General features: G+C 37.9%; 1 protein-coding gene across 1 annotated transcript in view; it reads right to left on the bottom strand.

Annotated features, from left to right (window-relative positions):
• Window positions 1-800: 800 nt before the first annotated feature.
• Window positions 801-24,172, bottom strand: part of LOC113495751 (ATP-binding cassette sub-family A member 5-like) — a 36,062-nt gene continuing 12,690 nt past the window's right edge. The window contains exons 2-36 of the mRNA XM_026874663.1: window positions 21,345-21,510; window positions 20,121-20,300; window positions 19,712-19,884; window positions 18,662-18,893; window positions 17,941-18,167; window positions 17,725-17,803; window positions 17,479-17,586; window positions 16,916-17,059; window positions 16,401-16,551; window positions 15,858-15,999; window positions 14,853-15,083; window positions 14,481-14,595; window positions 14,073-14,222; window positions 13,648-13,815; window positions 13,465-13,540; window positions 12,888-13,064; window positions 12,377-12,549; window positions 12,201-12,299; window positions 11,775-11,931; window positions 11,119-11,470; window positions 10,619-10,805; window positions 10,086-10,202; window positions 9,396-9,615; window positions 8,870-8,957; window positions 8,445-8,613; window positions 7,841-7,990; window positions 7,224-7,451; window positions 6,713-6,873; window positions 5,906-6,113; window positions 5,593-5,684; window positions 5,418-5,511; window positions 5,198-5,276; window positions 4,681-4,801; window positions 4,126-4,292; window positions 801-3,895 (exon numbers count right to left, since the gene is read on the bottom strand). Coding sequence (XP_026730464.1) covers window positions 3,780-3,895; window positions 4,126-4,292; window positions 4,681-4,801; window positions 5,198-5,276; window positions 5,418-5,511; window positions 5,593-5,684; window positions 5,906-6,113; window positions 6,713-6,873; window positions 7,224-7,451; window positions 7,841-7,990; window positions 8,445-8,613; window positions 8,870-8,957; window positions 9,396-9,615; window positions 10,086-10,202; window positions 10,619-10,805; window positions 11,119-11,470; window positions 11,775-11,931; window positions 12,201-12,299; window positions 12,377-12,549; window positions 12,888-13,064; window positions 13,465-13,540; window positions 13,648-13,815; window positions 14,073-14,222; window positions 14,481-14,595; window positions 14,853-15,083; window positions 15,858-15,999; window positions 16,401-16,551; window positions 16,916-17,059; window positions 17,479-17,586; window positions 17,725-17,803; window positions 17,941-18,167; window positions 18,662-18,893; window positions 19,712-19,884; window positions 20,121-20,300; window positions 21,345-21,510 — 5,497 coding nt within the window. The 3' untranslated portion in view covers window positions 801-3,779. The remainder of the gene's footprint in view (window positions 3,896-4,125; window positions 4,293-4,680; window positions 4,802-5,197; window positions 5,277-5,417; window positions 5,512-5,592; window positions 5,685-5,905; window positions 6,114-6,712; window positions 6,874-7,223; window positions 7,452-7,840; window positions 7,991-8,444; window positions 8,614-8,869; window positions 8,958-9,395; window positions 9,616-10,085; window positions 10,203-10,618; window positions 10,806-11,118; window positions 11,471-11,774; window positions 11,932-12,200; window positions 12,300-12,376; window positions 12,550-12,887; window positions 13,065-13,464; window positions 13,541-13,647; window positions 13,816-14,072; window positions 14,223-14,480; window positions 14,596-14,852; window positions 15,084-15,857; window positions 16,000-16,400; window positions 16,552-16,915; window positions 17,060-17,478; window positions 17,587-17,724; window positions 17,804-17,940; window positions 18,168-18,661; window positions 18,894-19,711; window positions 19,885-20,120; window positions 20,301-21,344; window positions 21,511-24,172) is intronic.

The following is a 24,172-nucleotide window of genomic DNA, read 5'->3' as shown; positions in this document are numbered from 1 at the left end:
TTTGTACCTTAGGTTAGGACAACTTAATGTAAAATGATATGAAATGCTTAAAGCCAGAAGAAATACTTGGACTGTTTTGATTATCATGATCTTAATTAAGTATTGCTAGGTTTATATTTAAACATAATACATTAGGAACCTTACTAAATAGGATGAAAACATTAACATATTGTTTTTTCTGTATAACATTAGTCAAAACTTAAAAGATCAGGTTATAATTTTCATAATGTTTGTTCTAATATTATTCAATGAAGATTTTATCTCGTATCAGTAGCATGTTTGACTTGTCTACAAAAGTGACATTGTTAAACAAAGTGAAATGAAGATAAAACGTGACGTTCCCACTTCCTCTCAGTTATTGAGAAATGCGTGTTATTTAATTATTACAATAGTTCTCCTATAACACATGGCTCTAGAATGTTGAGAAAAAATAAAACAATAATGTTAAGAACAATATTGATGTTCATTCCTCTGGCTTTATAAGCAAAAAATACTTTGTTATAATCACAAAGATAAAGTACAATCAAAGTGTCTATGGCTGTTGATTTATTGTCTGTCCAAATTATTGGTTTTGACATTTCGTGGCGCGAAAATGGCCGCCCGAAATGTCAACGAAAACTGAAGCTTTAAAAAAACAATACAGCAAAAATATGTACTTCAATAAAAATGTAGTTTATTTGAATAATTATAATATAAAAGCGATCTTAACCTAATACTGATACTTATCCCTAAAATGTTTAACCTATTAACAGTATATTAAACTCATTCGTCGGAGTAACGTTTGTCTGAACATTTATATGTTCTTTATATTTTAAATAATATTCAAATAGCTATGGGTAGTTGGATAAGGGATTGTTATAGCTAGGTAAAGATATAAATATTATCGAAATAGTTTTATTGGACTGCGTTCCGATCTGATATTTATGCGGACTTTAAACGTTGTTTTATTAAACTTAGTTCAATTATTTAATATTACAGGATGTTGGAGTACAATTTTGTTTCATTGCTCGCTGAGACTTAGATTCTGTATACCAGACAATTATGTATTTATATTATATTTCACGTAAGTATTTAGCGTTCCAGGGCCAATTTTTTATCTGAAAATATTTTATTTTTTTATTGTTGCATAATATTTTAATTATTGTCTTTTAGAAAGTTATTGAAACCTTAGCGCATACGGGAATACCTAACACTCATATCACGTCTAGATAAAAATATGTTACTAAAACCTTTTGAAATTAATACTTTAATCAATTATGTAAAAAAATTACTCGTCTTACTTTTTTTTAATAAATGTGATGTTTTAGAACATTATGTTAAGTCAGCCGTCTAGACAGCTCATGATTAAGGACTCCGGTTGGGCCCGAAACTATTTATTCCCGATAAATACGCACGATTATACCGTTATTAATAAATAATTGTTCTTATATCCTCACGAAAGTAATTATAATGATGAAGTCAACGTATAACGTAGTTCCTACTTAGCTATATCATTCCCTTTCCAAGGTATATGTAATACATTTGACACCCGACACGGCGAGCCAATGGAAACTGTACTTACACCTCACAGTCCGTACTTTAAAGACTAGGTTTTTAGACAATTTGTCAACAATCGCAGTATAATATACGTATCGACATTATTAAACATAGCAACATATATGAAAATGTAAAATTCTATAAATTATAACTAAATATATTCGTGTGTGCGGCATTTTGTATTGAGCTTCGAGTTTGGACATTACGCATTACATTTATAAAGGGAAAGACGGTTTGTATGAAATATTAGTACCATTTAATTTGTTTATTTATCACCTATTTAATCATAAGTATTGTTTAACAAATTCAACAAGCTTGAAAATCAATACTGAACTTTTTTTTTCCTTCTCCGTACAAAATGAAACACACAACTAGCGACTAGAAAATCAATCACAATGTTTTTATCTAAGACTTAAAAAAATCACATTGGTGTTAAGAATAAAGATATAAACTTCCATATGGTTATAACCAGGGGACCGACCATCACCTCTTGAAGTGTGGAAGAGGGACAGCGCTCTACATGGGCTATCGCTGTCTCTGTTCCACCGTACTTTAAGAAGTGATAGTAGGTTCTTTACACCGTATAACAGAATAAACGCAAAATCTTTCAATTGCTCATTTTAACCATAAGGAACAACTTTTATCATGAGAAAAATAATTAGGTAATCGCAAAACATAAATTGACTTCTCCATACATTTCTGGGCTTTCATGACTCTACAAAATGTATTTCGCGTGTAGATTATTAGTCGTTTAATAAAAGTTGTCCATAATGATGTATTCCTTTTGAAAGTCCTGCATTTATTTTGTTACACATTGTATAACGTTCTTAGGCACTGTTAGACCGTACGCTGTGAATGACATTATATCTACTGTCAAGTAAGGATTGTGTCTGTTATTCGGCGTTCATTACATTAATAATAATATCCGCATTTTTAAAGTCATTAACAAGAAAAGGTTATAATGCGCAAAATTTTTATAAAAAAAACTTCTTTTTTTACAAGGTAACCTCGGGCTTTAAAAGCAAAAACGTATCCTTTGTGCAAAAGAGATACAACTATCCATAATATAGAGCGCTATCTCACTTTGACATGGAAAAGCTTCAAATTTTAACCATCACTAGTGTCATATTGGCTTATAGCGTTTAAATTAAGAACGATCTTAAAAAAATATCACAAATATAAAAAAAACAGCTTTAACTCCACAGATAACACAATCCTTACCTCACGTGTACCTATATAATATAAAACTGGCGAATAAACGTATCAAATGATTATAAAACGTCACGCAGTCAACATTTCCTATGTCTACACACCTAGGTAATATTCTCTCTTCGCCCGGAAATATTACAAAGCTTGTAGCCTGTACTTACATAGTGGGGTACTTTTGATGCCAACTTCATCTAACATTAAAAATAGATTACAGATGTTTCTTGATAGAATTTAATTAGAAAGACATTTTGAAATCTCTTTCACCGAGAATAAAAATATTGATGACGCCTGGGAAAAAAAGATGGGCAACAGTGAGATAATAACGAGAGGCGTCCTGCTTTCTTATCCAAGAGGAATATCTACTTTTATCAACGTCAATAAATAACGCACAAATATATAGAAATGCTATTTCATTTCGATAAGTCACGAGTATTTTGTTACGGAGTTAAATATTGTAGAAATATCACTTGGCTCGGGTGTCTTTCTTAAAGGCAAACAATAAGGTTTTCACTACTTTTTCAAAAGTCATGTATTATGTAGGCATTAAAGTTTAAATTGTAGTCGATATTACTAGAAAGTCAAAAGTAAAATATTCAAATAGTTGCTAAGGTTTAAAACCTCGAATTGGCGCCAAAAGTCCCCATAAGTCCGTTGGCTATAAACATAACTCAACTAAATTAACTACACAATATTTAATATCAGAAGCGATTCTTATTTTACATTTTCTTTTCAAAAAAGCACAAAATACGTCACTGTTTTGACTTGACCGTTTACAACATCCAACCGGCCATCTTGTTTCTACGTTGTCTATAGCTGCCATTGTTTTTTTATAATATTTGAGGAGTCTACGATAATCTATGAAATTCTTGGATTTTTGTACTCCTATCGAGATCGTATGAGAATATTTTCGAAGTACCCTCATATTATGGACTTAGTTATTTTCCTCTTGTAAAAATATTGTTGGATTTATTTTTCTACCGCTACCTAACGCCAAGTCGAAACAGTGACGTCACACTTACAATACTATCAACGGTTTAATGTTCTTGTTGGTCTGTAGAATCGGCGTTTTCAGTTTGTGCGAATTTCAGGAACACTTGCTCCAATGTCGTTTGACTAAAGCTGTACTCTATTATGTTCAGCTTTTCTTTCGCTGCAAAAAATTAACAAAGACAATGATATTTCCTAAATAAAACATAGTGCTCAAACACTTAAAATGTATTTTGCTTTTGACTTATTGTTAATCTTTTCAAATGATAACGCTTTACTTGAAAAAACTATATTTCTTCAAAGATAACGCGTTTAATTTGACACCCAACGTGGGGCAACAAATTACTTAACAAGCTTTGCTCCACGATTTTAAATGTTTTAGTTAGTACTGACCGTCCTCAATCTGCTGGAAACACCTGGCGAGGCTGGAGACAGCGGACTGCGGCACGGAGAACACGAGGCGCTCGGCGAAGTTCTCCTCTAACACTGCGGCGGGGAACAGCTGACCTACGAGTGCTATCGCCGCTTCAGCATTAGCACCACCACCACCGGACTCCGTCCTATATGATAAATAGTGAAATTTGAATATTTCATTTTGTAAAGTATCCATTTGATCTTTACTGGCTATTCGGAAATTAAATAATTAGATGGCAAGAAGTGGTTTTGGAAAGTTTTAATATGAAAAATCAAGTTGCTTTTATTTATAGTATTACTCAAAATAAGTATACTTGAACAATATTTATTATTGAAGAGTGAAAATAATAAAACCACCCTATAGATGCCCAACCGATAGGCACAGGTCTTATCCCATAAAGGGAAACTTTTAGCATTGAACACCACGCTGGGTTACTGTGGATTTTATCTTTGAAAATCCAGGTTTCCTCACAATTTTTTCCTTTACCGTTAGGCCAAACTTTAGTAATTAACAATAATGAGTGGTGTAATTACCGATGATGCTGCAGCCTGGGCGGCGGCGGCGTGCCGGCCACGAGCGGCGTGTGGATGCTGGCGTCCACCGCCTCGCCCTCCGCCTCCGCCTCCGCGCACACCGAGCCCGCGCCCGACGCACCTGCCGCAACAAATATACCGTTATGTGAGGTAGTGAAGTAGGTGGATATAGTACAGGTTATTGGGTTTCGGACACAACAAACAGTGCGTTATGTGCGGTAGTGAGGTAGGTTATAGGGTGCATATTATATCTTATTGGGTTCTCTGTAAGACCATCTTTCCAAATTGTTGTCAGAATACTTGATTGGAAATCTGTAACATTCCGTTGACCTTTTAAACTTATGTCCAATGTCTTAGTAATGCTTTGAGAGGCAAATGGAAGTCATGTGAGGGTAAACGTGGGTTCAGGTTTCAAAATCTGAGAAGTAGGTTCCATGTCAGTAAAACTTTTATAGATAGATGTTAGTAAAATGGCTCATAGCCACAGGGAATATTTCATATTAAAATCTTTTCTTACCCTCGTCAGCTTCTCCTAGCGATGGGGAGTTCTCATTTGATCTGAGCGGCGATGGAGACATAGACTCTGACTCCATCATCTATGTACAATTGTTTTTGTTAGCATTTACATAAGTAAAATAAAATAAAAATAAGATCAGCCCCACGTTGGGCGACAACACTGATTATAATATTGGCGCCCAAAATGGGGATAGTTTTGTTTTATAGTCAAATAAACTTACAGTTGATTTCTGATAACTATTGTTTCCGATCTTCATTTCTAACGTATAACCCGCACCGTACAGATTCTTTAAGTGTTGTGTGGAGCCAATACATCTAAAAGAGAAAAATAACATAAGATAAGTTGGTCTTATTTTGCTAGGTAAGAGATTCTTTTGTCTTGTATGTTATTCGTACCTTAGGCTACCTTTAACCATGATGCCGACTCTGGAACATAAAGCATCAGCCTCTTCCATGGAATGTGTCGTAAGTATAGCACCCTTTTTTCCCTAGAACAAAAAAAAACAAAAGCTATTAATAATATAATCTAATGATCTGTACCTAAGTGGCATAAGTTATAGGTATTTTATGGGACTTTGAAGATGAAATTACCACAGAGTACACTTAGTATATTTTCGTACCAAGCCTAGACCAACCCGGGTCTTAACTCTGAACGGTCTGACCATTTCTGCAGTGGGACACAAACACCTAGAAAAACAACAATTATTACCTGGAAGCTGGCGAGGATGGTGTCCCAGAGGAAGCGCTTGCTGCGCGGGTCCATGCCGGTGGAGGGCTCGTCCAGCAGCACGACGCGCGGCGACCCCACCATCGCCAGCGCGAACGACAGCTTGCGCCGCGTGCCGCCCGAACACTCCTCCGCGTTCTTGTGAGCGTGCTCCATTATCTGGAGGCCATTCAGGTACGCGTCTACTATCCTAAGAACGGGAAGAATTTGATGAAGACTTGTGATACACAGTGGTAAAAAAAAATAGATCCCTGAAAAAGTTCCAGCTCCATATCAAATACGGAAAATAAGGAAACCCAGCACACCACAAAATTTTCACGCAACGTTAAAGGCCCACGGATGATTTGAAACCCTAGGTTGTAAATCAACTGTAGAAAAGGAAGAAGAAAAAGAAATGAACGAAACCGACGATTATTTTTAGCTAACCAGCGAATAAACTAACACAAGTGTGGAAATTCCTAGACAGAAACTAAAGCTCCAGAGAAACTAGGCAGAGATCATAACTTTTATCATAGTTGCCTACTTCAAAACGTATATCATAAAAATAAGTTTTTAGGAAAATAACGATCTGGGACTCTCATTCCAGAAAACTGTCTTTGGCTTCTAGTCATGTACTAAAACGTTGCATAGCAAAACATCCTGTTCATTTGTCATACCATCTTTTTTATAGTCACTCTCAATGGAGTCAAAATACATTTAAGAACTTTACTTAGCTAAGTATCGTTTCTGCAATAGTCTCTTCTTTTTTTACCAATTTGTATCTCCAAGGTATGTTTATGGATGTATTACCTAGGAGTATCCTGCTTGCTGACGCCCCTGATGGCAGCGTAGCACTCGATGTGTTCGCGGATGGTGACGTTCTTCCAGATGGCGTCGTGCTGCGGGCAGTAGCCCAGCATCCTGAACGCCGATGTCTGCGAGTCTTCCATGTTCTGACTGCCCAGAATCACCTGGAGATGGAAAATAATAGTAAGAATGGGAATTTATAGCAAGTGCTTTTAGAACATCCTGGCCATTAAAATACAAGTTATACATTTGATAGTTTGGTATCTCTGGCTCAACATTAAATCTGGTAAATAGCTGCGTTATATCACACCGCAAACAGGACTCATAGATTTGTGGTTTTAATTTTTCAATTGTATTTTATTGTGAACCTGATCCTTTCTTTGTTTTTCAATAACATTGATTTCTTTACAAATGTGAAAATGTCCTTCAAGTGGACATTTCCAAAATCCCGTCGCAAATTTCTCAACACTTCGATATCCGCAAATTTATCTAAACTGTTTAAGTAAATCCTCACCGTGCCATTAGTGGGCCTCTCCTCAGCAGTAATGATTTTCATGGTGGTGGTCTTCCCGGCGCCGTTGTGTCCGAGCAGTCCGAACACCTCCCCCCCCTCGACGGCCAGGCTGAGCCGGCCCAGCCCCACGTACCGCGAGCGGACGCGGGACGCGGTCTCCTCTTGGTGGGAGCAGCAGGACCCGCCGCCACTCCCAGTGCCACGGACTTTGTACTCCTTGCGTAGATTCTATGGAAATGTTTATTGTCAGGACTTCAATTACTTGGATTATAATATTGATGAGTTTTCTGTTGCGTGCGTTTTGGAGGCCTATGTCTAGCAGTGGACAAATATGGGCTGATGATTATGATGTCATTGTCATGAAGTTAACTGTAAGTCTCACAATATTATGTGATTCCCCACTCAAGTGTTACAAACCACTGAGGCTGCTTCTTTCATATTGGCTATGTAAGTACTGGGTCCCGTTGGATACAGGTGGCAATGAACCGGTCGCGTTGGAGAAATTATGGAGAGGCCTATGTCCAGCAGTGGACTGCTATAGGCCGAGATGATGATGTAAGTGATCATCAATGATCAGTTTTCTTTGCAAGTGTTGTTTTCTCGTGTTCGCTACTCACATGCACGACGAGCGGCGGCGCGGCGGTGAGCGGCTGGTGCAGGATGTTGGCAACGCGGCGCCGCTCGCGCCGCACGTCCTCGTCCTCGCCCGCCTCGCCGCCCGCCTCCGCCTCCTCCGCGCCCGCGCTCTCTGCCGCACTGCGTTTGCGCTGCAATACAAAATACCACTGAGCAACAACAGCACCTTTTCTACTGGAGCTAAAAGTTCTATTCAATCATTAGTTCTATCTATCCTAGTTGGCGAACCTGATTGAATTCTTTACGTGGAATATAGGAGAAGATTTTTTTATAAAAGTGTAGTCATGGAAGCTTATATTTTATTTATAATAATATGCGCCGAACTAAAATAGAGGACAACTAAAAAATATCCTTATACCCAATTGATGTAACTCCGTATATCTACTCACGCGCAACTTTTTGAATTTTCTTCAATTTCTCTTTGAAATATCCGTCAATTAATTTTAATATACCAGTTAACAAAACTTTTGCTTTTTGCTTGTGACTTTAAAGTTATTGTAAAACCCTCAAGAGAAAAATATTAAATTCTTGAAGTCGTCAATGAAGAAGAAAATAAGGAAAACCTTTAAAATAATCTAAGTTTACCGGACAGATCCTGCCCCCGGACTTGAGCCTGTCGGCGGCCAGCAGCACAGCCCCGCAGACGGGCACGTGCAGCAGCATGGCGACCACCAGCACCCACACCTCCGCCGTGAAGTAGCTGCTCAGCGCCGGCGTCGTGCACAGCCCGCGCAGGTTGCACGTCACGTACACCCTACACGAGAAAAACGAAATGTAATACATTATTTTCTCATAGTATCATAATACAAAACACACTTTCCGAAGGATGATTCATTATACTATGATGCAACGGTTTCATCACCATCATCCACAGCCTTTGTCCTCCTACAGCTGGCGTTTGGCCTCCCCTTTTACGTACCAATTGCTTCAGCCACATCCAACGGTTTACTCACGAGCACTTATCGGAATTAAGGAGTTCCCAAACATATTGTAAAGTATGTGGTACTTACCTATCCACATAGTATATTATTGCGTAAGGTATGTACATCACATCGAGGAAACTGAACACCATGTGTAAGTAGAAAGCTGTATCGCTGCCTGTAACAAGGAGGTTTTCATTAAAACCCACCAATGGATGAAAATAGCCCCCACATACTTTGAATTGTATGTAGGGGTGATTTTCAGCAATTTCTGCTCCAAAAAAACAATGTTCTGCATGTACCAGTTTTTGATGAAGATGTTACGCTTATTCTTTCATTGAATCCTCCTTTTAAACCTGCACTTACCGCTATTTGCTTTGTAGGTGGATTGTTATTTTTTTTTAGTCTCGCAAGCTTGCAGATAAAGATACGATATATAAATTACATCCTAACACAAAACTGGTCGTGCTGATAATACTAAAAAAATCCCGGGTGGTAATCGAACTGGTGACCGCCAGTACAGCAGTCAGAGAAGTAACGACAAGACCAACTGGCTAATCAATAAAGCTCTTGGTTCTCAAAATATTGTAACCAAAATAAATTATAGCCAACTTACCCCATTTAAAAGTATCAAGCACAGACACCAACACGAAGGGTATAACGCCAACCCACGTCGTAATGTTGGGCATGATACTCTGCGCGGAGTCCATCTTGTCGAAGATGTACGAGAGACACGTGTTGAACAAGATGGCGGACGGACTGTAGAGCACGAGCAGGCCGGAGAGCATCGTCATGGCTGAACTGTTGGTCAAGCTTGGGATGTCGTTTAGCAGTACCTGAAAATATGAAAAAATATATTAAAAATACTTTAAAGCAACCTTTAATGGATTGATATAAGGTTAATTTTTGAGTTCGCTGTAAATATTGTATATCCTTAATTCTGCTATCTTCGCGCAAACCATAAATTTAGTTTTGGTATTGTAATTTATAAAGGAAAAAATCAGAGGTGTTCACACCAATGTGGTAGGGACTGAGACTGCCCACGGTCGATATCGACATTGTAATTAAACATTGTTTGTAATATAATATATTCCTAGTCCTAGACTTTAAAATATTTTGACGCAGGAAACAGCAAAATATTATGGACCTTATTTTGAGTAACACCAATTATAACAATATTCTTCAAAAAGTACTGTGAAAATATGCCTCTTCTTCCGTCATGTTTTATAGATATTGCTTGCTACATCTCTACATGCAGAAGTACGAGTATCTAAGAAGTTAAAGCAAGACTATAGTAAAGACATACCAAGAGAAGTACTCCAGCGCTTGTGATGACCATAATAAATGCGAGGATGATGAAGTACGTGATGAAGTACAGGCTCATTGACAGCCCGTTCACTCTCAACTGGTTCTTGGCTTTGATCTGAAATTAAGAGGAATGCGACAATTGAAGACTATGAAACATTAACCAAAAGGAATTATAGATAATTAGGTTTTTGTAGGGCACATAAAGTACAAGGAAAATATATCCATCAGGATGAAAAATAAATGAAATGCTTTGAGATTACGTGTTTAGCAAATATGTTACAAAGACTCTTAAAAAGAAATTGGAAAAAAATTCTTATTTTTGCAAGGCATAAAAAAATCTGATGGTCAAAGCGAAATTTCATTGCGTTGGACTAGATAACTGCAAATTTACTGGTACATGCTATTTAGACAAGACACATTATAAATTGTTCTTGTCAGTCAGGGCAGACAACATAAGAGCAATCCATCAGCGTTAACGTACCGCAATCTAACTCGACTACAGGCACACAAAATCTATAACGAAACAGTTACCTCTCGATCATAAACGATATCCACAGCCAGAGTGACGGGCACCAGCGCGAAGATCATGCCCATGAAGATGGCGCACACCACGTTGCCGAGGTTGAACTCTTCCTGCTGTTCCGTCATCTGGAACGGATGGGTCTGCACCTCGATCGGTTTGAAGTTCTCTATGAGACCTGATGTTGACATTAGAACCCTGGAAGAAGGAGAAAAGACGTTATTTTAGTAAAAAGAATGATGTTTCTTAATTATGGAAAAAAGTTGAAGCGCGTTCTTAAGTTGTGGCTTTCAAGTTGAAATAAAGAATCTTGATTTTGATAACATAAATACAAATGGTGTTGCTTTTGCAATATGGACTGATAATGCCTCTGAATAGCTGTGAATATAAAAAAAAGTTCATGTAATTGGCAATAATTTGAAAATATATTCAATGATAAATTGTAGTATACACAATATATTAATACAACAAAGATATTCGGGTGATAGATCAAAATAAAAATTCAACTCACCTATAGATGCTATTATCCAACAAATTCACTATAACAGGCAGACTGTGCGTAAAAGACGTGTTGTAATAAGCCATGATCTTGCCGTAAGGAATCAAACTGTCCCCTAAACTAAAAGCCCCAAAATTCTCCATGTCTAAGAAACTGGAGAAGTTTCCATCAAAATCTACAATAGGATACGCTCCTAATGTTTCTAAAGAGTCCCTCAAATCTGAGAGCTCTTTAAAGTTATCTTGCTCGCTGTATATGGCTATAGGAGTTTTGTTGGAATACGCATTTGGATCCAATTTGAGCGGCTGCATTCGAAAAAAGACGATCTGCTTGGATTTGATGTAGAGACCCAGTGCACAGGATACTGGAAACAAAACAAAAACATAGAATACTTCAAGCTACAGTTGTGCAGCAAAGTTTTACGTTACAAGCCTAATCTTGAGTTTAAAGTCCTTATCTTTTTGTGAATATAAAAAATACGTTTCTTAATCAAAAAGGTAAAACAATTTTATTCATCATAAGGAAGCCTAGATTTAACATATCTGGAGATAGCATTGACCAAATGCTCAAACTTTAACGAAAGACATGGCAAGAGGCTTGGGTCATGCGGTAGGGCGGATATAGGCTGGTATGAAAAAAGGGAAGTGTGTACAGATTTTACTACTTACTGATCGGCAGCAAGATCATGACGTATAACTTGTAAGGGTCCCTGATCATCCTGACTGTTCTGATGTAGACAAGCGCGCAGAATGTCCTCCAACACGACGGAGTGGTCTTCACTGTTTCACCTAACGCGTCTACCGATATAGGCATTTCGGGAGCCACCTGAAAATTACACATGTTTGTTAGCTTGCTTGCAGGAAACGTTTCTTTTTTTAGACTAAGTTGGTTTAAAAATAACTTAAAAATGAATTAAAAACTTCCTAAAAATTATTTTTAGGAAGCAGCCTTGTAATAACGTCGAATTTGATTGTCCAAAAACCAAATTATTTTTTTCAGTTTGTTGAAAATTTTGTCTAATGATAATTCGCCATGCTATTCTTTTTTGAAAGCATCTTTCCCCATTCCGATATTGAAGCTTTTTATCTAGTTACCTTAACATGTTCCACGCCGTGAGTGGTGGAATGTAACGCGTGTGATGCCGGTGGTGTCGGCAGAGACGTTGCTTTCTGATTGTCTTTATCATTGAGCTCCTAAAACCAAAGATCTGCTTATTACTTCGTTCCAATTTCAATAAAGGCGTTATCTAAATGAGTATGATTCTTCGTACCTGATAACTTAATGTTTTGCTTTGTAATGATAGACTCCTGGACAACGCTCTTGCTCTCACTAACTTCACAGAAGACACGCCTTCTACTACTTCTGTCTCTTCTGCATTTTCACCTTCTAAACTCAGGAACACCTCTTCCAAAGTCGTCATTGATACACCGTAGCTTGTTATACCTAGAAGATTTAAAGTAGCTTATTAAATTGTTTTCTTTTTAATAACATTTTAAGAGTTTAATTTCCTATCCGCATCTTCAAGTGGAATGGTGTCTAAAAAAACTGGAAGAGGAGAACATTTTGATATACCTGTCTCTGACTATTCATTTACGTTGCTAGATTGCTCACTTGACATTTCGTCATTTAACATTTGCTAAATGCTAAAAGAAGGAATCTTTTTAAACGTTCCTAATATTTAGGGTAGTATAACGGCCCATATATAAAAATAAGTCTTCGAAAGACATAATTTCTATTATCTTCATCCTTTGTCGAAGTTGTAGTATCGAATTTCATCTTACCGAGCCTATTAGTCTTGTCCTTAATCTCATGCTCGATGGCGTTGAATAGCGGCGGGAACAGATGCACGGCGTAGTGCGGCAGGATGTAGGACAGCTCGCGGCCGTGGCGCCGCGCCTTCTCCGCGCGCGGCACGTGACCGCGCACCAGCCGCGTGATCTGGTGCTCGCGACATGCGCCTGGTACGGGGGAACGGGGTACAATATGTAGGAGATGGTATGGATTTTTAGAGTCAGCTTATATCTTTATGACTTAATTTGGAGAAAGGGCAATTTTCAATAATATAAAAAAAAACTTAGACTGAATTCGAAGTTGCAAACAACTGGCTAAAGTTACTAGTTGGTAAAGCCACTAGAGCGTCTAATACGTTTAGCTAAAGCTTGTGCATCTGGTGGGCTAATGTTTGCAACATTAGCCCACCAGATGCACGTCAACCAGAGGACAATGGTCAAATTCGATCTCCTGGTCAGTGTCCTTGGCAACTTACTCAATAAAGACCCTCTTTGTCTACTTCACACATTTGCTTCGATTTCCACCTTTACTTAGGCATGAATAGCTAAAGCTTGTAAAAATTCTTACCGTCTAACACCAAAGTCAGATGGTATCCAATACCGAACTTGTTTTTCAAGAATAACGACGTGCCCGCACATCGTACCTGCAAACAAAATATTACAGTTTTTATTTTGAAAAGACTGGCTTACGCACTTACACAGAAGACAGGCATTTATAACTCAAATTATAAGGCTCTAAATATTAACTTACTCTGCCTTTACTGATGACAGCCTTCCTGTCTCCCAATATGTCGGCTTCGTCCATGAAGTGTGTCGTTAATAATAATACTTTCCCGTGACGAGCCCTTTGAAGGATTCTCCATGTTTGTCTCCGAGAGACTGGATCCACACCCGCTGTTGGTTCGTCTAAGATTATAATCTGAAAAAGCCACACATTGAAATGAAAAACGAACGAATTATAATCTTTAAATAAATAGAAAGAGCATTATTTTTGACAATAGGTCTCTTTTCTTTTCTTTCTGACCCTTCCTTTACTTTCTTTTTAGTGAATGAACTTTCAATCCAGTACATAGAAACAATTCAGTTGCGTTAGCAACCAAGGAAATCAATCTAGTCTGACACAGTATTTTCCCCATTCGGTTAAGTCTGCCATCACTACATCAACATCACAATTACCTTTGGATCTCCAATTAAAGCGATGGCTATACTAAGCTTCCTCTTCTGTCCGCCCGATAGATGTTTAGCAAATACATGTGCTTGGTCCAGTAAGCCGACATCCGATATGGCTTTGTGTATTTCTTCTGGCTGCTTTTTACGAGGGATCCCCTGGAAAACAAATTATGAAGCATTATTTAAAAAACCATTAAGGAAGTGGCGACTCAGGGCCCAATGGCGCCGATGCCTCCCGGGCCAGCCTTTTGCTTGAAAGAGGTATTGCAGCTTTGTCGGTAAGTCTGAAACTCCCTTCCAACTAACCCAAAGTGGGAGGAGTAATTTGACGAGTTCCCATCCAGAAAAAAGGAGCTGACGATAAAAAAATTCTTAAAGTGACAGTTTTGGAGTTAAGACTTGAAAGCATCTCACCTTTACAGCGGCAAAGAACCTGAGGTGCTCTTTAACCGACAGCAGATCGAAGAGGACGTCTTGCTGAGGACACACGCCGATCATCTGGCGGATCTCGTGCATGTCGGCGGGGTCTCTGCAAAACATTTTTTTTGTAGTCACAGTGTTTATCAACGGTTTCCATTAAGGTTCCAGACTCAAAGCTCAACAGAGTCTTGATACTAAACAAAGGCTTGCTTTTTAATTTCTTTGCTAGTTTCAAATGTTTGGGACGGAATGATGACAATTAGTGCTAAACTGATTGCGTTTAGCATATTTTGAAAAAATTGTAAGTGATCTGGGGCTATTAAGGTCTCCAGTTTCTTTCAACTAAATATTGGGCAGCCGAGGTACCTAACATCAAGCCCATAAACATAGGCTGTCCCAGCGGTGGGTGCAGTTAGTCCAGTCAAGATATTGAAGAGCGTAGATTTCCCGGCACCGTTGTGACCCAGCACTGCAGTGATCTGGCCTTCATAGATGCTCAGATCAATGCCGTCGATGGCTTTCATTTCTGGACGACGACACTGACGGAAGCTCTTCTGCAGACCCACGATCCTAATGGCTTCCTTGTCTTGGAGTTCCCTGGAAATAAAGATTGAATTCAGAGGAGCTGTCTTAATATAAATTATCCCAATTATGTTGGATACAGCTAAGTACTAGATTTTTACATAAACTGAAGCTTTATTTAATTTCTCTATCCCTACTATCTAGATCAGACTTTCTGTCGACTACCGAAGAAAAACAAGCAATAATTTGTTTCATTTAGATCTCTTCGTATGATCATTAGCGAAGTCTATTCATCCATCAATGTCGTTTTATTTATGTTTTGGCTTAAATCTCAAAAGATCTCTAATTTGTTTTGTAAAATGTTAACATCCATTTTTCACCATACATATATACTTAGTATATAAGAACGTTATTTTCTGATATCTACTAAAGTGTTTAATCAAAATTTGATACAGAATGTTTAACGGCGCTTCGCACTTTGCTCCCACGCGGCGCTTTGGCAACCAGCCCACAAACAAAACTACAGAGACATCCGCAATTGAAATCGTATGTACTCACTCACTGAGCATCATCCGTTCATATTGTATTGAAATAGAAGATAGCGCATTCACCAAAAACGTCTACAAGAACTATGTACAATGTTCTGCAAACATTTACTTAGGACCAAAAATAAACTTTTTCTTTTTGAAATGTATAGAAATCCAGAGGAGCTAAACCATCTCCAAAACTACGAATGTAGAAGCTAGATGATGCGCAACACAGCTGGCCTAGAGGGAATTCTGTAAATTTTCCTACATTTTAAGTATTTCCCACTAGGTACTACAAATACTTTGATAATAATCTACGAACCTTGGAACTGGTTCGATATCCTTATTGTGGGCAGCATCGCCGTTGGAATGGAAGTGGACGGCGGAGACCCTGCTGCGCCGGCTGCCGAGCCAGAAAGACGGCATCAGGCAGAACCATGGCTTCTGCTTGATGCCGTACTCACCTGGAAGAGATTCGTTAGATTTATTTAAAGTTAAAGCACCACTAACTAACGTTGAAAAACATCATGCAGAAACCTAGACTCTCGATAATTTGAATCTAGAATCGCTGACCAGCAGTCGTCATGATGATCAAAGCTCAATTCTGTTTTTTTTTTCATAATCAATACCTCAATATTGTTTTAAGAGGCCCCGGCCTACTGACAAACTTTAAATTGTGAGAACATTGTGGGAAACTGGATTCCAAAAATTGGACTCTGGAATAGCCACTCCACAGTGAGGAAACCTGGTGTAGCAATACTTCTCTTTATGGGAAAATCCAGCAAAAAGACGACTACTGATTAAAAAAATATCCAGCAATTAAAAGTAATATCATTTTTTGATATACTACTTAGCAAAAACTTACTGGGCATAACGGCATCCAGCCAATAGGCGATGAATCCATAAAGGACGGTGTCAATAGCCATCATGATGAGACTGCCTCCGAAGGGCACACCGGGTCCGGTCCACAGGTTGTCCCACGTCACTCCCACACCGGCCATATCCAGGACTAACGCCTATGGTAAACAAGTGAATATGAACCTTATGACATTTATGTTAAGATCGAGTATTAAAATAAAGAATTGCCTCGTCTTAAATGATTGTAGATCCCACACTTTTGAACGGTTAAATAGGTACTAGTGGTTGTAAAATTTTCCTTTGTCTAAGGACCCAGAAGGCGACGTGGCTTTTTCGTCAACAATTAGTGCAATACATAAGTCGTTTGTAAATTACCATTGATTTATTAATTTATTGGTTTCTGGCATGGTCATAAAAGGGACAGCTTAAAATAAATAATATAAAAGTGTTTTATAATTGTGGCAGACGTGTGGTAGTTCTTAACAACACTTATTTAGGACATAGATTTACATCAGAACATACCTTATCCATAGCCAGAGCGTAACAGCTGGAGCTGATGAGCGAGACGAACCAGAAGGCGAGGGAGTCCGCGTTGGAGACGAACACCTGGATGAAGTAGAGGCCGCTCATCAGGTTCACAGCGAAGCTGCCCAGGATGCCCGCTGTCTGAAATTAATATAAGATATGAATATATTTTGTACAAAAGTAATTAAGCTCATAACACAAATTAAAGTTAGAGAAGAAGAATTAAAGTTTAGTGTACTCGCAAATATGCTGAATGTTGTTTTAAAGTCACCCTAAAAGATTGCTGACAGATGGGAAATTTTGCCAGTAGGACATACGGGTAATTCACTGGCAATAGACCGGTCAAATTGGACAGTCAAGGCTACAATTACCTACTCGCAAAAAGTAAAAAAATCCAAAAGTGGCTTTTTTAAGTTATCTACGTAGGCATACTATGTCCGTTATAAGGAGAATATTTTGATAGATCATAACATGGACTATCGTCTGTTTGTGTTTTGACGCGGTGATTTTAGCCTATCCGTGCAGTCTATAGAATCGTAAATTATATTTGTTCTGCTTACCCTAGCTCTGTCGAAGAATGGTGTCAGCATGAATGCGAAGGTTATTATTGTGAAGCCGAACAGAAGCATCAGGAGGAATATCAAGATGTACGACGAATGCTGAAATACCTGAAAAAAGAAATTCGTCAAATACTGGTATACTCAGTATATTTTTTTTACTTAAAGCATTAAATTACATTTGAATTATTTATTATATAGCAATATTTTTAACATGTATCAAAGAATTATTCGATTTTTTTTTCTTACCTTTAATGTAAAAAGAAGTACAGTACTGACGATTGATAATACGGTTACAAAAACTGCGTATATTAAAAACCAGGAACCCCTGAAAACAACATGCAAAACATTTTAATCTACAAAAAATTGTTTTAAGGCACGTTTTAGAATAAGGATAAAGAGGAATAAATATTTAAGACCCTCTTAAAGTTAAGTTACATTTAAACATCCGTGGATCTAACTCACCAGTATACAGAATCCTTTAACCCCATAATCCTCATGCCTTCTCGTATTTTCTTCTCCTTCTCTCCCACAACGAACATTAGAAGATAGGTGATGAACTGAGATAGAGTCATCACCATATACATGGGCATGATGACCCTGAAGATGACGAGCCAGTCGCCCGTGTGCTGGCGCTTTGGAAACTGTCGCAGGTCTATGCGGGGAGGAGGGATGGGGGAGTCTGTATCCACCTGAGGAGACAAGTAAACTTGTAAGGATTAGATTTTTGTGGATGACTGTGACTTTTGTGTTATGATCGAAAGTATGATCCATCACGATATAGTATAGTTAAAACTTGAAGATTAACGTAAAGCCTTGAATAAGTTATGAAAGTTGAGTTTCCGTTGTGGTGGAAACTTAAAAATTTATAACTTGGTAAGTGGTCAGTACACAAGTAAAACTACAGTATATTTGTAAGATCATGTAGCACTGTAAAACCACAGTAACCGCAGCGCAAAACAACAGCAATTACTTAATCCGTTATTCAAATTAGTTACTTTCGCACTGAATGCGAACTTAATTTAATTAATGACGTACAAATCTTCCCTAGTACCATAAGGTTTACTAATAACTTTTAACTGCAGGCGTTGAAGCGAGACAGCACACGATAAGGACCGGCATCTTTCTTCCATTACTGCTAAACATTACTAAAAAAGTTTACGACAAGGACACAGAAAAAACTCACCTTCATCTTGATGTAATCGATGAGGGTCTGCAATGCCAGGAATCCGGAGTAGTAATACTGCAGCACTGGGCACGTGTCCTCTCGGTTCATCTCGGACAGAGGGATGAGCTGTCCCCCGCGCGCCCAGTCCGACTCCGTGGAGCTGGACCTGACGCGGCACTTGGCTTGAGAGGTATACAGGGCACGAGTTGTTGGAGTGCCGCTACGGGATGGGTTGGTCCGGATGGTATATCTGTGGAGGTAATATGTGTGTTAGAAAATTTGTAGTCACACCGATTGCACACGTAGTTCAATACCCGTGTAGAGACTAGGAGAAGGATCTGTGTTCCTCCAAATGCTTCCAATACTTCTTCGAGTCTTTATCTTTGTACAATGTGACTTGAATGTTTGTGAAATTACAAAAAAAAGCAAGGATTTAATTTTTTAGTGCTGGAATTTTTTTTATTAATAAAAGACGACGATGTTTGTAATGACGAATGTAACGAGGCAAAATGCTGACAATTATCATTCTTAAGCAGCATGTAGAGATAAAAAGGTACTTTAGAACATCGTGAAGCTAGATTTTGTTCTTGAATGCGGCTTTTAGATTACGTTAAGTGGTGCAATTTGAGTTAAATTAGAACACTGCGTATATGTAGTACTCACATATCCGATATTGTTCCCCTTTTGTGTAGTTCGATATAGTCAGTATTCACCCTTTATTGAATGTAATCAGTGCATAATGCGCATTCGCATAATGCAATGACTGTAAATTCAATCTACGTAATGCAAATGTAGAAGGGCAACTTTATACGCAATAAGCAAATTTAAAAAATAAATAGAGATACAATCTTGATAAAACTTTCGAATTCGTTTGTTCTCATGTTGTAGAGTTGTAAATATAAAAATAATAGTAAGTATATAGTATCAGTATTAATTTCCAACTGCCGGGCAAAGGCGTCGTCGCATGAGAGAAATAATTGAGCATCGGCCACGTTACTTGATCACTGCGAATGGATGATCCCAGATTCAAATATTTGGAATCCAGATTTTCAACTAATGTTCCCATACCTGAGCGGCTCGGTGCGAGACGTGGGGTCAGTTTGGAAAATAACGGTGATCGGAAAGTTCTTGGCGTCGTTGTGGTAGGCGTCGTTCAGCTCGGAATTGTTGTTGTACTTGATCCAGTTTATCGGTTGCTGGTGGGATTCCGCCAGCATCGCGTTTATCTCGTCAAGAAAACCCTGCAAAATAACAAATTATGGTGAAGATTTCTTTAATATTAAACATACAACGTGTACTTATTTATTTTTGTACTGACAGGATGCAAAGAATAATACATGTAGGTAATAAAGAATTCAAAAGAAACAAGGTATTTGAATACATTCCAAAACATTAGTTTAATTTCCACTTCCATTCTTCCTACTCAGGTACTTTACAATATTAGCTTGTAGTAAAATTGTCGAACCACCTGACATACCATAGTTCCGTTAGCATTCTGCCAGTCAGCTACCACGGCAACCGAGTGGTTTTCGGGGAAGGCGTCATGATGGATCCTGAGCAACGGGCCTGGTTTCGACATCTCCGGGAAGTTGGGGTTCGGCACCAACATCTTGAGGAATATCAGCACTCCCATAGAGTATAATGGCACCAGCACCTCCTGGTAATTCAAAACGAGATTTTTTATTAATAGTTGGCGCACAATGTTTGAACCGTAGAATACTTCAAATTTGTTCAACGTAATAATACCGGGAAAGATTTGGTAATTTTTCATGGTGTCAACAACAGACTATCAAAGGTAAGAGATACTCGTAGACAAAGAGTTTTATCCCATGTGCTTCTCAATTCTATTTTTGTAATTCCAAATGTTTTGCCTGGGTGTATTTTCGATGTGACTTGAATGTATTTAATTTGGAAAACCCCGCGACACAAAGAATTTAATTTCCTTATTTTCAAGTCGTTTAAACGTGAAAAAAAACTTATAGAGTTTTTTAGTAATACCTAGGTAAATAAGAATCATTATCTATTCAAATTCCGCGTTCCCGACATTTTTTTTGCGGTTTTAAGAAAGACGTCCTCTTCCTTCATGAGTACATTACTTATTTTTCGTTTATATGTCATGTACCGGATACTTTTGCGGGTACACGTACAACCCATTTGTGAAGGGTAGTTTTACGAGCGGCTGCCACTAAAGTAAATCATATTTTGCTGTTTTTAAACATTGTGGTGCTTCCTTGATATTTAAAGATAGGTAGGTACAATTGTACCTGTAGAATTTGTCTATACGCACACAAACGCACTCACACTTAAGAGTATTTGTACATTAGAAGTAGATACTAGGACCTCGAGTACCAAAGTATGGCAAATTGGCAACTCGAAACATATAAATTAGGAACTGGTGCTAAGTTTTCTCTTCATGAACACCAATAATTTCGAACAAACATGGTACGTGATGGTAGTGACCTGGTAAACGCTGTCTTATATGACATATTTAAGTAATTTCTTAGACTGAACTTTTTTTTTTTTAAATACGGAACACACACATTTTGACATCCCTAAATTTGTTCTTACAGAACTGATCTCGCGGTTCATGAAGAAGACAAGTGGAAGAAGAGTGGCCTTTGCCTAAGATACTTCCGAACCATGCCTGGGAAATTCCAGGCTAGTAATATTATTGTATTCTTAGTATATGTTGGTAACTTACAGCAAGAGTCTTCCTGGTATCCCGTTTCTTGAGCAGAATGTTTCTAACGATGGTGGCCCAGAGTTGGGGCCAGAACTTGGCCGGGGGCCTGGTCCCCATGGCTCCGCGCAGCCGGCTACCTATTGCTACGCAGTCCAGCTCGCTCGTACCCTTCACCCCGCATTTCCTGAGGATTAAATAAGGTTTTGAGGTTATTTTTAATTTAACATGTTTTATAGCTTTGCTTCAATTTGTATGGATACCAATATATCGTTATTTGTAGAGCTGTCTGTCTCTTCAAAATCAGTAACATTTTGTAATAAATTAGATTTCATTAGATAGTCATTAGATGAATAAGTAAATAGTTTACTGTTAACCTAAGTATATTTATTAAGAAATTATAAAACTAATTTGATACATGTGAGCGACATTTTAAAAAGTTAAAAATGAGATATAGGTACAAATCATGTGGATTAAATTCCTTACTGCAGGAGTCGTTCTCCTTATGAATAACGAAGTACAATTTTCGTCACAAACAAATGAGGTTTAGGAGCATTTAAAGACTGCGTAGTACATTTGTAGGGAAACATTTGTTTTATAAAATGTTACATAGTGAATACGTTTAGCGTTACTCGGATTGATGTAATGCCAACTGTTGGTATGGAACGTCAAGAGATATACTTGGCGTCATTCACGAAACAGGTGTCCAGTCACTACCCATAATTCCCTACTATTTACCATCTAGCTAAATGCTAGTGTCTAGCTAAGTACTTAGAGCTCAAACCTTACCTATACAGAAAGAGGCCTGTGCCCAGCAGTGGGTCGTATATAGGCTAGTGTCAGTCTATGACTGCTCTGTTTCAGCTTTACGCGATGTAGCAGATAAGTATAGGTAGGTAAGTAAGTTTAATTTTGTTGTCTCTTTCATTAATGTCTCTCTCTTTCTTTCTTAAAAGTTTTATTCGCAATAGTTGGCACTCCGAGTCGTTAGATTTAAATAGATGCGAAACCTTAAAAACAACATTGTATTTAATAACAAAATCGATTTATTCTCAGAAGTAATTTAACGATTACACACTGCAGTGTCACAGTTTAGTATAAAAGTTGCGCAACATAAAAAATAAGGTCAGATATTGTGCGAAACTTAAAATGTACCTACCTACTTACAGTTTTAGAAGACACTGTTTTTATTAAGTACCTAGATAAATTTATAGGATCGTTTAGTTAGCGGCCTTTCAGAGAAGAAATATGACCTATTAATATTCACGTTGATTAAAATGGTTTAGTGAAATGGTCATAATATAGACTTGTCCTTTCTTCAGCAGTTTTCTGTTGTTTTTTTTTATGTAATTTTTTGTAATTATGGAATCGGAATTAGCGATAAAATCATCGTTTGAAATTAATCTTGTTCATTATTATTACATACATACATTATATAACAATGTTTCTTGCGTTATCAAACTTAACCATACACAAAATACAAGGACAATTTTTTTCGATATGTTGCTTATAAACTTGTAATTCTTCCGATATAGAACCCCTGGTTTCCTGTCGACTTCCGTGGAACTGGTCGATAGTTGGGTAAGGCCACGAAACTGAGGGGAGTGCTGGCGCCCGGAAGTCGCTGCATATTGTATCGCAGGGGTAGGGTCCCTTTCGGACCGGTGTCGTGTGCTCCCCTTTATATTGATTAGTTAATTGACAGTCATCAGGAGACACGGTTACTTGGCCTCCGATTTCACGCTATTTCAACCCCATTAAGGTATAATGGAGAGGCGTATAAAATACTTTATATAGGTTTATTCCTTTAAGTTCGATACATTAAAAATTCTGTCGAATTAATAGCAAAATATGCTAAAAAGTTTAGTTACGTGATAAGAAAAATATTAGACATTAAGTAATATTTAAGTATGGACGACGATACACGATACAAAATCGCCTTAAACGTTTTTCTACGTTTCGAAAACCAATTAGTCATTTTCGATACCCATTATATCGCATAAATATCAGAGTTCCCCTCGTAAATAATGAGTTATGGGAACACACCCCGGTTGTCTTCTATCCCTAATCACTATAAAAGTAAATGACACGCCCTGACCTGGTAATTCCCGCCCCCCCCCCTTCGTTAAACGCTTGTATATTTTAGGAGTATCGTGTTCTTAACTGACTACTAATAATTTTGATACAGAATATTTTATAGACTACTTTTACCTAATCTATACTCTATAAGTCAATACTGATATATAAAGCTGAAGCTGAAGCTGAGTTTATTTGTTTGTTTGAGCGCGCTAATCTCAGGAACTACTGGTTCAAAATGATTTTTTTTTTCTGTGTTGAATAGACTATTCATCGAGGAAGGTTTTAGGCTATATACCATCGCGCTGCGACTAATAGGAGCGAAGATACAATGGAAAATGTGAAAAAAGCAGGGCAGGTATGAATCTTCTAACGGTAACTTATCTTCTAACGGCAACAGTCGCGGGCAACAGCTAGTATCCGATATTTCTCTTAGCGCGAAAGCTGGTAGATAGTTTACAAGTCAATGCCACGCCTCTTGTCAAATAGGAATATGATTCCTATAGGTACATTTGAGTGGTTCGATATGCGCTGAGGATTATACAATAATTGTAATTTGACTAAAGCCTGGACACATTACTACAAAAGAGGCTCAGGAAATCAGTCAAATCGTGAACGTGACCATCAAAACAATGTGGGCTATTTACTGAGTTATTGGAGGCAGGGAGGTAGCGGCTTTATGTGAAAGATTGGTAACCGCTGAATTCTAAGTGTGGAAGATGACTCAAACAAAAAGATAAGAAAAAAAGGTAGATGAAAGAAAAAAGATAACA

This window comes from Trichoplusia ni, chromosome 7 (genome assembly GCF_003590095.1).
Source record: "Trichoplusia ni isolate ovarian cell line Hi5 chromosome 7, tn1, whole genome shotgun sequence".
NCBI lineage: Eukaryota > Metazoa > Arthropoda > Insecta > Lepidoptera > Noctuidae > Trichoplusia > Trichoplusia ni.
Note: the sequence above shows the minus strand (reverse complement) of the source record. Positions and strands in the feature narration are given on the sequence as shown.